Source organism: Protopterus annectens, chromosome 6.part0 (assembly GCF_019279795.1).
Source record: "Protopterus annectens isolate FY-2018-M chromosome 6.part0, PAN1.0, whole genome shotgun sequence".
NCBI lineage: Eukaryota > Metazoa > Chordata > Ceratodontiformes > Protopteridae > Protopterus > Protopterus annectens.
Window position 1 is genome coordinate 1,672,326,386 of NC_056737.1, and position 12,418 is coordinate 1,672,338,803.

Below are 12,418 nucleotides of genomic sequence, written 5' to 3' on the forward strand. Positions count from 1 at the left end.
TGATTTACAAGGAAAGAAAGAAGAGAGTAAGTGGAGGGTGTGTTATGAGCTAGTGTCTATTGTAAGAAAATGATTACTCCCATACCTGGTTACACTGAAGTGTCATTTCACATGTAATATTACAGTTGAACAGAGGCATAATAACCCATTGCACTGAAACAGATCGCTTTTGGTCTGTTCATTCTGTTACTGAGTTACATTTGTATCCTATATGGATAGTGTGTCTGTTGTACATAAGAACTCCTGCTTTTTGTTTAATGATTTAGTGTTTTGTTAATTCCCAATGGTTTAATTTTATAACATATTTTTAATTTCTTGTTTACACAGGGCAAAGCCAAATAGGATTTCACCTGGCCCTTGCTGTAAATCCTGCACGAGCACAAACATTGCTTACTTGTTTTGTTTCCAGTTTTCAAGAAGTAAAACAATTGGCATTTGAACTTTTGCTGAAGTTTCCTTTTCCTGTCTTGGGTTTACAGGTAATATTTTTTTCTGTTTCTTTGCATATGTGTATGTGTTCTCTGAATCACTTTCCTTTTCTTTATAAGCACTTGCTGAAATGTAGTTGAAATGGAGTAACTGTCCCATGTGCCATGATTTTGCACTGGTCAAATAAGTGCTGTTTTGGTGTCTGTGGATTCTGCCCTTTAGCTGTGTTTCCTGCACCCATCTGACCCATTCATTCCTCCATCAGAGTAAGAATCTTGCAGCCCATTCATTTCCTGTTGGAGGTGGCAGTTGGGTGTTTGGGAGTGGGTCACTTTACTGATTCAGCCAATCATCCTGTCTCCACCCCTTTAACAGGTTGTGTGATCCACTTTACCTGCACTCCGGAAGTGCAGGAATATTACCGTACATAAGTAGCATTCCAGGCATGCTGAACTTTCTTGCTACAGGAGATAAACCTACACTTCTGCAGGCGTCAGCAGTGCTGCAAGCTGAACGGCCCCCCACCTCCCATGATGATCATTATGGCATCAGCTGTTCATTCATATCCTCCCCAACCCAGTCCCCCTAACTCCCATGCTGATAGTCGAACATGGGTTTAATGAGGAGACGTTTGTATGTTTGTTTGTCAGCTATTATGCTGGTAAATATTTTTTATATATTTTCCAAAGGTCTGACCACTGATCATAGGTTCTGTATAAAATACCTTTACTGGAATATTATATGTTGTATACAGTAAAAGTATTATAATGGTATGTTGTATGCAGGTTTAACATCCTAAAATGGAATGAATAGAAAGATAAGTAAAGTAGAATTGATGCAACAACAAACGTGGTTTGTTTTGGAGAAGAAGAGAAAAGCTACTGGAGTGTTTGCCAAAGTCGTAATCTCCAACATTCTAGAAATCCTTGCAGATTCTTTCGTCTGTTGTGTTTTTGCTTAATATAGTAATGCTGTTGGTATTCATACAAGCTTTAGCCCATTTTTTTCTACACAAGCTATTATTGATTATTCGTACTTGTATTTACCACTTCCTTCACAGTCCTCAGCATCTGTGGTGAGTACTGCAATCCCTGATTCTCCAAAGTTGCATTTTTCTGTCTCTGTAATGTCAGAGGTAGTGTCCTTCTCACATAATCCTTAGTCTTTCAGTCATTTCTGGTTTCATTTAGGTCTACGTATTTTAATTTTAGTTTTTGGTTTCTCTGCCTTTTCAGATGTCTTACTTAACATGTTCCCTTTTGCCCTTAATATGTCTTCTCTCTGCTCCTTTTATTAAACTGTGTATTGGATATATTTGTCTTTTCTGCCTCTTTTTAGTAATCCATTTATATTGGATATATTTTTATCCATTGCTTTTGCGGTCTACCTTTCCAGATGATTGTCCTTTCTTAACAGTAAGTTCTTTAGTGACTTTTGAATTCTGCTTGCATGCCAGCATTACTGTCATAGTACATTCTGTAGTGGGAGAGTGCATTGTGGATTAAGACAAATTTAAACACAGAACAGCATGCAGAGTGTACTTCTAGTGTTTCTGCATTGTGCCAGATGTATCTAGTAGTTGATCCTGAACAGCTATATCATAAAACACAACCAGAAGATATGATTGTTTCTTCTCCCTGGCACTTTGTCTTCTCCATCCTGTATTTTCATGCATATTTTTATGATGGTGTTAAAATTTTGCTGTCATCTTCCATGCAGACATGTTTGATTAGGGTGCTAAAGATACTTTCAGTCATCTTCGGTCTGGCATCCCATCTGGACTCTAATTCTGTAGTAATTCCCCTATGTGGTCTCTGCATGTCTTGTTACACTTCAACAATGCGTAATGATGGTTTCTTTTATTTATGACCAAGTAGCTTTGATATTTTTTTTGTTTTTTGTCACAGTTGTTTCCTTGTTTTTGCCAGTTTTATCCTTACAATATTGCTTTATTTGTTATCTCTTACTGCAACAGGGTGTCATTATTGCACCACTTTCTGCAGTTCTCAGAAGTGTACATAGTAAGCTTTGTTTTCTGAAGTCTTAAGGAATGTCATTTGCATTTTCTAGTATGACACAGCACTGAAGAAAGGGTAGTACTTTCAGTTATGCTTCTGTAAAATCTGTCAGTGTTTACTTTCCCAAAGATTTGTACATTATCCATGTTGATTCATCTTTGTGCTACCACAGTCATGCTTCCCTAGTTCCTGCACCCCATAGGGTCACTTCTGCAGCTTCCACACCACTGCAGTTCCCCTTGCCAAGGGACTGTTGCACATCAAGGTTCCAAACCCCATGTGTAGGTTGTTATGGAGAGAAATGTTGCAGTCACTGCAGAGCATGATGGGCCAGGTGAGATCTTACTACATTCCAGCCATCAGTAAGGCTTATTCCTTTAGCACTATTCCTCCTAGCATGCTGGCATTGTACACATGTGTTGTAAACCACTGTAATCAGACCGCCAGTTGTAAGAAGGTACAGCTTTTGTTCTTGAACTGTGGAAATTGGAATTCACTTCTCAAGCTTCACATTCAGTGGGAAGCTATTTTGGGCTTAGTTCTAGTAGGTACAGCAGCCTCTATACAGCCATTTATATGGTTGCACAAGTGTCTCTGTGAACAATTCCGCATAGGTTGCTGTAAACCTGGGGTTGGGAGGGGCTTTGAATCTTGACAAACTATCACTTAATAACATGCAGTTTGCTTTGGAGTAGTTTCTAACTCATTTTTATTTTGAAGGAGATATCTTTGCTGTCTGACCTTACTAATGAGGACATGACAGGGGGGGGAAGCGCTCTCCCATATTGGTAAGTACCAGGTCCAGTGTGTTTGAACCTCTGTTAGGTATGCATGCTATCTTGTCAAGGGTATTTGTATTAGTATAGTCCATGAATTATTGTGCCTGTGGGTATGTGGCAGTGTATTATTCCAGTCTTAAGAGGGGTAAAGTCTCCCTTGAATAGGGTATTTGGTTTAATGGTGATTGTCTACAGTAGGTGTTGGTATGAGCTATGGGATTGTAGGGACCTAGATGGTGACCTATAGCTTGCTAGGATATGGTGTGGACTTTTGTCTGTTGTGATTTGTACTTAGATAAATTCCAGGGCATCATCCTGTTTAAACAATGGAGTTATGCTTGTTATTAATAGAGATTGAAACTCCTGAACCTTTTGTCCCTCTCTGTGCAGCTGACTGATAGTCTAAATATGTGGAAGGCACTGAATCCTTGCACTGCGGGAGTGCTTCCTGTGGATTTAAACCGAGTCTTGGTAACTGCACAGACATCTGTATCTCCAGGGTGTGGAGTTCCTTATTTAGGCTACTAGTATTGAGCAGTAACACATTTAGGTTGCTTTAGGATTTGTTTGCCATGTTGGTAGGTTTGTCAATTTGGCATTGCCTAAAATAGGCTTTAAGGAAGTGAATAATGTTTTAGCCGATATTCAGAAGTCTAGCGGAGACAGGTGCAAGCCATCCTTTGCAAAGCAATGTGGTTTGTTAACCATTTTCTCCCATGCTGATAAATATTGAATCCCTCTGGAATGACACCAGAAACTAAGCCAGTTGTTGGAGTCGGTTATCCTTTGCTTGTACTGTGGTGAAGGTAGAATGATGCTCAGTGCAAGACACCTATTCAGAGAGATCAACAATGTATCTCTTCATATAGTCCAGAGAAGTGTGTCTCAGGTCATTAACACCCACATGGCTTTGATAGAATCATACTGGTACCTGTGATGTAGTGACTGGAGTTTGTGCATAACATGGCAGATCCTGGCTGCAGATAAGCAGCTAACTTTGTCTTCTTCTTGTTCAGTTTGGTGAGTTGGGCATTTGTGTCATGCAGTGGAGTCCTGTGTGACAAGAGTCCTGGGTAATGTGTTTGCTTATCTTATGGGCTTTGCTTTTGAGGCTCTAGTGGGTGTATGAGAATTTGTGGTGTTTGATATTGTTTTTGATGAGTGCTGTTTAAAGGTTTGGGAGGATTACCTTTTACCACCTCAGCACAAGTTGGTCTGTGTATGTGGTAAACACTGTGTAGTAGATATAGTGTGTGTGCTTGACAGTCTTGTCTGTATGTGAGATTTTTGCCTCCAGTTAAATTGTGTATGTGCATCTCTCACATACTGTTAGTTTCAACAGTTCTGTTGCCAGTTGTGTAATCATTAATATGAAATATTTCAATGAGTTTTGTATGGCATGGTTTTAGAACTGCTGTTGTAAGGAGAAGGAGGCATTATTAGATGCCTAGGGGTGGCAGTAGGATGATATTAGAGAAATGGCTGGAGATGTCACTATAGTTGTCCAAGAACTAGCTAGCATTCAACTCAGACCGGTTTTGGCTTTCTTTGTGGTTATTTTCACACCTGTTTTCTTCTGTTCTATAACTTTGTGTCTTTCTTCATGGTTGATGTTTGACTCCCAAACTCTCAGCATATGTAAGAAAAGTACAGTTGCGTGGGAGACCTTGCCATAACTACTAATATACTATTCAGCCACGTAATTACATTTTGGCATAGCCATATTGATGGCACTGTCTGGCTCTCTCTAGAACTGTATTTTCTGGTTGACGCAGGAGAAGCTGAGCAGAAGAGTATGTGACTGAGCATCCAACAGTGGCTCATCCTTTCTGGGGGAGGGGCAGTCAGTCACTGCAGTACACTTGCATGGTGCTTGCAGACTGCAAGTATGCACTGGATTGGGTTTTGTGCACTTCGCTTCACCAGGCTGGTGGTGATGGCTACCACTGAGCATGCTCGGAGGTGTGTGTGTGTGTGTGTGTGTGTGTGTGTGTGTGTGTGTGTGTGTGTGTGTGTAGATAGGTGCTCTTGCAAGCTACTTTGTGCTGTGGGTATGCACAACAGCTGCCAAAGGTGGGGTTATGTTAATAATAAATACTCCTACGCCCCAACTCAGAGAGTGAAGCAGCTGTTGGACTTGGAATGTTGGTCAATTCTCCAGCCTAGGAAAAATTCGGGTTCACCCTTAAAAATGGGTGACCTTGGTGTGATGGGAGTAATGAACCCAGACCCGGAGGCTGCTAGTGCTCCTATCCCAGCCTACATAGTGAGGTGGGATAGAACACAAATGATCTTCACGCTGGTCCAGGTGACATGGAGATGAGAGAGACCCTTCTCTGAGGAATTAACATGCTTAAGGCCCACCTGAAGGGGTGCAATGATTGGTGTTAAGTCTGCAGAATGACTCCTTTTACCCAGAGTCTGCAAAACTGATTAAAAGCATAACGGTATTTCCGTGCATGTTTATGGCTAGAAGTATTACGCAACTTTTGAATTTCAACTTTTCCTTGCTTTCTCTGCATGTCATGATTCTTTCTTGTTTCCACTAGTGTTACATGACATTCTTACCCTCATTTTTGCCTTTTTATTTGACTCATTTTATTTTGTCTACATTCATTTCTTCAGGTAGGAATTTTAACTCAGTAGTTTTACTTGTTCTGCAGGCATCAACAACTTTGATAAGGTCAGACTGCTTCTCCTAGTAGCCTACTGCTACTTTCACATTTTATAGCCTACGTGATTCTGTATTTTATTAATAAGTAATGCAATAAGATGAAATCTTTGGCTTGGTTCTTCATCTTGTAGCATAGGCATCTCTATTTTTCAATAGGACTGTGCATCCTTGTAAAGAACAAATGGTAAAAAGCACTTTCTGTCTGAACTTTTCTGTAATTGTCACTGTTTTGCTTCCTTTGAGGAATATTATTAAATATCTCCTAATCTTCCTCCCCACTGACTGCAGAAAAGTTTTGCTGGCTTGCTAACCGTTCTTTTCACTGCGAAAAATAAATTGAATTCCTGGGTCCAGATTTTCTGTTTTTCTGCTAAATCTCCTTGCAGCAAGGTAATTCCTAATTAATGCGCAGAGAACATTTTCCACTGCAAATGATTCTTCTGCATCTCCGATGACAAAATTCTTGAAAACACGTTATTCACTTCTTCAGATATATTTTTTTCATTCTGACACCAGGTAGTATACAAATGTTTGTCTGAATGTTTTGTAGAAACTGTTTTTTTTTTTATTTATTTTATTAAATTATCGTGTGTGATATAGACCATGTTACACTTATATAAATGAAAATAAGCTATAGAGACAAAATCTCTGTTAGAAACATTATATATTGCAAACTGTGCAGACACAACTGTAGCTACAAACATTATATATCACGTTTAACATATCCAGTCATTGTTAATCAACCATTATATAGCTCATTCAAATCCTGCTGTCTTTTAAACCTCGTTCCTCCTCTGCATGTACTGCTCCCACATTTCCCATATTTTCCTATGTAATTTGCTCTTACCCTTTTCTAAAGATCCCAGTTACAATTGTTTTATCTCTGTTACTATCTTCGCTTCTAGTAAAGTAAGTTTAGATTTGGATTTTCTATTTTCTAGTAATTGATTTTTTGCCAGCTATCATAATTAGACCCAGCAAGGCCTTACTATATCTAGGCAATTCCAATTCTATATCATAGCTCAAAAAAATAATTTCCCTAGTCACTCCAATTTGCTTTCCCAGCATCTCTGACAGAGCAGTCCACAGAGAATCCTTAAAGTCTGCCAACTCATTACACACACACAGAAAATGTGTTTCCAGTTACCTCTTTCTTCCTCATCACACCTCCAACATTTGCTGCCTACCTGAGGAAAAATTCTTTGAAGTGTGCATGGAGTATAAAAATAATTATGTCAACACTTCCAGACAAAGATCCTAAATCTTCTAGACTTTGTTGCATATTTGGGAGACATACATATATCCCCCCATTGTTTTTTTGTGAATTGTTTATCTAATCTCTCTTCCCAATCCTTCTTAACCTCCTCTGATTGATTCTTTTAGTTATCTTGCAGTATTTTGTATGCTCTACTATTTATTCCTTTCATAACAGCAACTTCTGCACTGGATGCTACTAAAAACTCTACCAGTGCTGGTCTTTCATTTAGGACCACCCTGTTTCTTTCTCTTTGTCTGTACTCTGATATCAATCCTTGATATGGAAGGCAGTCTCTAGCCTGCAGTCCAAATATGTTCTTGACATCTTCCCATTCTGTTACCTTTCCCTCTCTAGTTATTTGCGCGCAATACCTTGGATCCTTTTCCAGTTTTCTCCAATGTATTCCCACCCCCACTTGCCTATTGTCTGTATCCCTAATTGCAATCAACACTGTCGGCAGAATCTTCTTTCTCTATTCCCATGTTGGCTTAGTTCTTAGAAGACCTTCTGCTACTTTACGAATATAACATTCGGTATGATTATTGTTGTTCTCCTTAGGGTCTGCATCCAAAATCCCAGTCTCTTTTTTTGTTCTTGAGCTTCCCACCTGTTTCATCATCATCCTTTTCCACTTTGAATTATAGTTTTCTGCTTGTGCTTTGTATAGGAGCCTTAATTGTGGTGCTCTGAAATTCCCCTTCAACTCGGGTAAACACAATCTACCCTTTTTTAGTGGAAGAATAAGCTTATCCCACTTGACTCTTGACATCTTCCTGTCCCAGATAAAATCTTTTAGCGCTTTATTAATTGCTATCCACAACTTCTCCTCTGGTTGATAAAAATATGACTGACCAGTGCATTAGACTAAAGAGACAAAAAACATTTTAATTGCTTGTATCTTACTACTGATATCCATATAACCGAGCTTCCATTTCTCAGTTTTTGTATTATCTTTTGTTTAGTCTCTTCCCACATATCCTTAGCTGCCACACTAGTATAATTTTAATCTATACTCCTAAATACTTCATTTTGTTATGTCCCCATAAATATGGATATTTCTGAACCAATTCGTATGTGGGTATCTAATTTACCTCTGTTGCTTTTGTTTTAGCTTCATTAATTGTATGTCCAGAAAAGGTTGGAAATGGTTTCAATATATTCCACAGCACTGTAATGTTCCTTTCTGGTTTTGTTAGGTATACAGTAATGTCATCTGCAAATAGAGCCAGCTTTTCTTGACTACCATACCAATTGTATCCTTGAATTTCTGAGTCATTATTTTCTTTGCCAGTAGTTCTAAATATAGTGCAGATAAAAAAGGGGGGAGAGAGGACATCCTTGCCTGGTTCCTCTGCATTAGCAGAGATTATCAGAGAAAACCCCACCCACTTTAATTTTCGCCGCTGATCCTTCATGTACCCTCCTAATCAACCTTAAAATGTTATCAGGAAATACAAATGCTTCCATTGCTCTGCTCAAAAAATCCCAGCTTACTCTAATGCTTTGTCTGCATCAAGACCCACAAGCAGCAGTGGTATTTTCTTAAATTATACTTCCCTTTGGGTAATCTCTGTTCTCATTATGTTGTCAAATGTTGAGTTTCCCCTCCACAAATCACATTGATCCATACCTCTCAATTTTTGCATCACTTTTCCCATTCTTTTAGCCATTATAGACATAAACACTTCATGGTATAGTGTTAAAATGGGTCTGTATGAAACTGTATCTGATTGATCTTTACCCTCTTTAGATATTACAGCTACTACCACTTTCTTCCAGGGTGTTGGTACTTTTCCTCCTCTTAAAATGCTGTTAAACAAAACTTTCCAGATCTTTTATCATTTTTTCTTCCAAGTTTCTAAACTTCCACAGGAATTCCAGCTATTCTTGTGGACTTTCCTGTAGATTGGTTATACGTCACCAATTTTATCTAATCTCCTGCTATCCTAATTGTTAGTAATTGAGCCTTCTCTCCTTCTAGCCTTAGCATATTTAATTCTTCCGTAAATGTTTCCGTTTGTACCTTTTCTTGATTTCCATATTTCTCTGCTTTATACAAACGTTCATAGAATTTCTGAAATATTTCTAATACTAACACAGGATCCCTTGTTGTCTTCCTTGCTATAGGCTCCCTCAGCTTGGTGACAACCCTTTCTATTTTCTATTGCCTGAGTTGTGCTAAATGTTTTTGTTCTGTAGAGTTATTATCAAAAACAGCTGCTTAACAGCAATCTTTATTAAGCTCATGCATGTTATCGAGGTGTAATCCCTTATTTTCTGTTCAGCATTCTGAAGTTGCTCCTCTTCTTGTTCTGTGAGATTCCTCCAATTCTGCAATACATTACATTTGTCAGTCCCACTAAATAATTCTTGTTACTTCTTAACCATATCTCCCTTTCTTTTATTTCCACCCTGTTTTTAAATTCCACTTTAATTTTATCCCCCTCCCTAGCTATATTTTCAGAAGAAGTTTCTATTTTCCCTAATATCTCCTGAATAATTTCCATTACCCATTCCTTAAATTGTTCTTTTTTCAACAGATAGGTGGGAAAGCACCAGTGTCTCATTTTCATTTTGCTGCCCTGTGTTTTTATTTTAATTATTATTGGCGCATGATCTGAAACAGTTATTGGGTGTGTATCAAGGCCTTCAATTAAATCCACATGTTCCTGTGAAATGTAAATTTTGTCTAGCCTAGCTCACTTTTTGTATCTTGGGGAATAATATGCAAGTTCACTCCGAATTCCTGTTACTGAAGACTCGTCTTACATGCCAAATGTTTTCATAAATTTCTTTAAAAATCTACCCTTCTTTGTTATTTCCCTTTCTGGCCCCCCAGACACATCTTCACTGTTGCAGATCAAATTCCAGTCCCCAACTGTAAGTAATATTCCTTGGTGAAAGCTGATAATTTCTCACAGAATTTTCTTTAGCTCCATTATAGCGGTTTTAGATGGAATATAAATACATGCCACTGTAATCCTCCTCCCTTGCCAATAGCCCCGTAGTACTATAAATCTACCATTATTGTTTTTTTATTCCTGTTCTATTACTATTGGACCTCCTCTTGGAATTAACATAAGTACTTCTCTCTTCCATTCCCCCAGATATTCTGCTGAGTAGCCATGCTGAAAACCTTTCTTTATCAAATTTACATGTTCACTTAAGTGTTTCCCCTGTAGCATATCTGTTTACCCCTACATTTTTTAATTGTTTATGTTTTGCATTTATCTGTGAGACCATTACATTTTAAACACATTATAGAAAGAATCATATTCTTGAGGGATTATTCTTTCCACCTTTTATGTATAACAGCTTTTTTGTTAAATGACTAGTCCCACCTTTTGTATTACATGCATGCACTGTTTGGCAGGTTAATCATTTATACAATTGTTTCTTGTCATCTTCAGTTGAGCCTATGTCACATCTTGCATAACTTTTTGTTTTATTGAAAACTCTCAAATAAAAATACATATACCTCCCTAAAACCCACTAACTTAATAATAACACATAAAACTATGTACGTCTTTAAATATTGAAGTTTTACCCTCTTGATGGGAACAGAAGTTCCATACTGACAGCCACACACCCAAGACTTGCGCTAAAGAGAAGAAATATTGTCTTTGCTAAGATGCATGGTAGAGCATGTGATTCTATTAACTACCTTCTGGTTTTGCCTTATCTTTATAGCTCTCCCAACTGGGAAGACACGTGAATGCTTTTAGAAAACATTTTCTCCAGTCCATTTCACTTTATCAGATTGTCTGCTAGTGACATGAGAACCAGACACAGGAATATTTAGTAGAAAAAATACTTCATAATATTCAATAATCTTTTCCCTTAACTTGCTTTCTGTTAAAACTTGTTACTATATATGGCCTTAACCCAATCATTCCCTTATGCAAGAATAAGAAAAAACACACTAATTTTTCTTTTGTCATGCTCTTTTAACCAGATCCTTTTTTTTTTTTTTTTATACAACTGGACAAGGAGAGAGAGAGAAGGATGAAAGAAACAAAAAAGAATAAAGAGCAGCACCTATTTACATTAGTATCCCCATTAAACAAAAAAAAATGTTTGTTTTTCGGCTTTTTTCCAGTAAGGGGTCGCCACAGCGGAACTCCGGTCCGCTAATGATTGGCAGTAGATTTTTATGAAACACCGAGGTGCCAGCTCGACGTTCAACCTTCAACTAAGGCACGCCCATTTACGCACACATGTCTTTCGAACGCTACCCAACCACGGGGAGGACATGCAGACTCCACACAGAAGGCCCTCCCAAGCCAAGCAGAGAATCGAACGGGAGAACCTCTTGCTGTGAGGTAACCACGCTACCGCCGTACCATCGCGGCATCCCATATTACTTCATAACATGCAGAGAAAATCATCCACCATTTAAGTAATTCTGTTAAGAAAACATTTTGTTTTACTTAAACAGTTAACTCTGTCCCTCCGGAAATATGTTTTACAGTTACCTACAAGTTTAACAAAATCCAAACAATCCAATATTTCTAGATTTTCTTGGTTCTGTCCTGTTTCACAAATATAATTATTGTTTTGTAATCCCACATTTGTCATTTTCCAAGTTAACTGATTTTAGTCTCCAAACGTTAATGACATGAAGTAGGGAATATGCTTTAGAGTCCTCTGCAAGTTTAACAAAGTCCAAGAAAGTCCAATATTTCCAGATTTTTTTATTCTATTCCTGTTCATTTCCATCTCCCAAATTCTGTTTCTGTTTCATCTTCAGTGCACTCTCGCTTTTTCTAGTCAACTCCTTTTTCCCTCTCTAAAGCATTTTCAATTTGAAACACTGAGAAAGGTTTCACTGGCACAGTCTCTCTGTGGTCTTTTATTACTAGAAAAACAACAAATAGAAACTCCTTTTTCACAGCTCACTTCTTGTTGGACAAACTTTTGCATTTCCTCCTTGGCATGTACTTCATCAAAAAATGGTTTTGTTCTTCCAGGGAAAAATATTTTGAAGATAGCTGGGTACAGCAGTTTGAATCTCACACCTGCTTCGCATTTTCATTTATTTTATTTTACATTTGTTGACCGGGATAGTCCGACTGGATGCATGTCCATTTTCAGCAGAGGCCCTGGGAGAAAAGCTCCAAGGGTAAGCAGATACAGCATTACATATTACAAACAGACTATTTACAGTGATTACATAAGTAAGCAAGTTAAATGAGTTCCACAGGTTTGAGTTAATCCCGAGCATAAGTCAGGATTAAATTAAATTACACAGTAAACTGGT

The 12,418-nt window shown here is 38.1% G+C and overlaps 1 protein-coding gene across 1 annotated transcript in view; it reads left to right on the forward strand.

The window, feature by feature from the left end:
* THADA (THADA armadillo repeat containing) overlaps positions 1–12,418 on the forward strand; it is a 3,943,996-nt gene that overhangs the window by 529,799 nt on the left and 3,401,779 nt on the right. Inside the window, exon 16 of the mRNA XM_044073699.1 lies at positions 328–479. Within this exon, the coding sequence (XP_043929634.1) occupies positions 328–479 (152 nt within the window). The remainder of the gene's footprint in view (positions 1–327; positions 480–12,418) is intronic.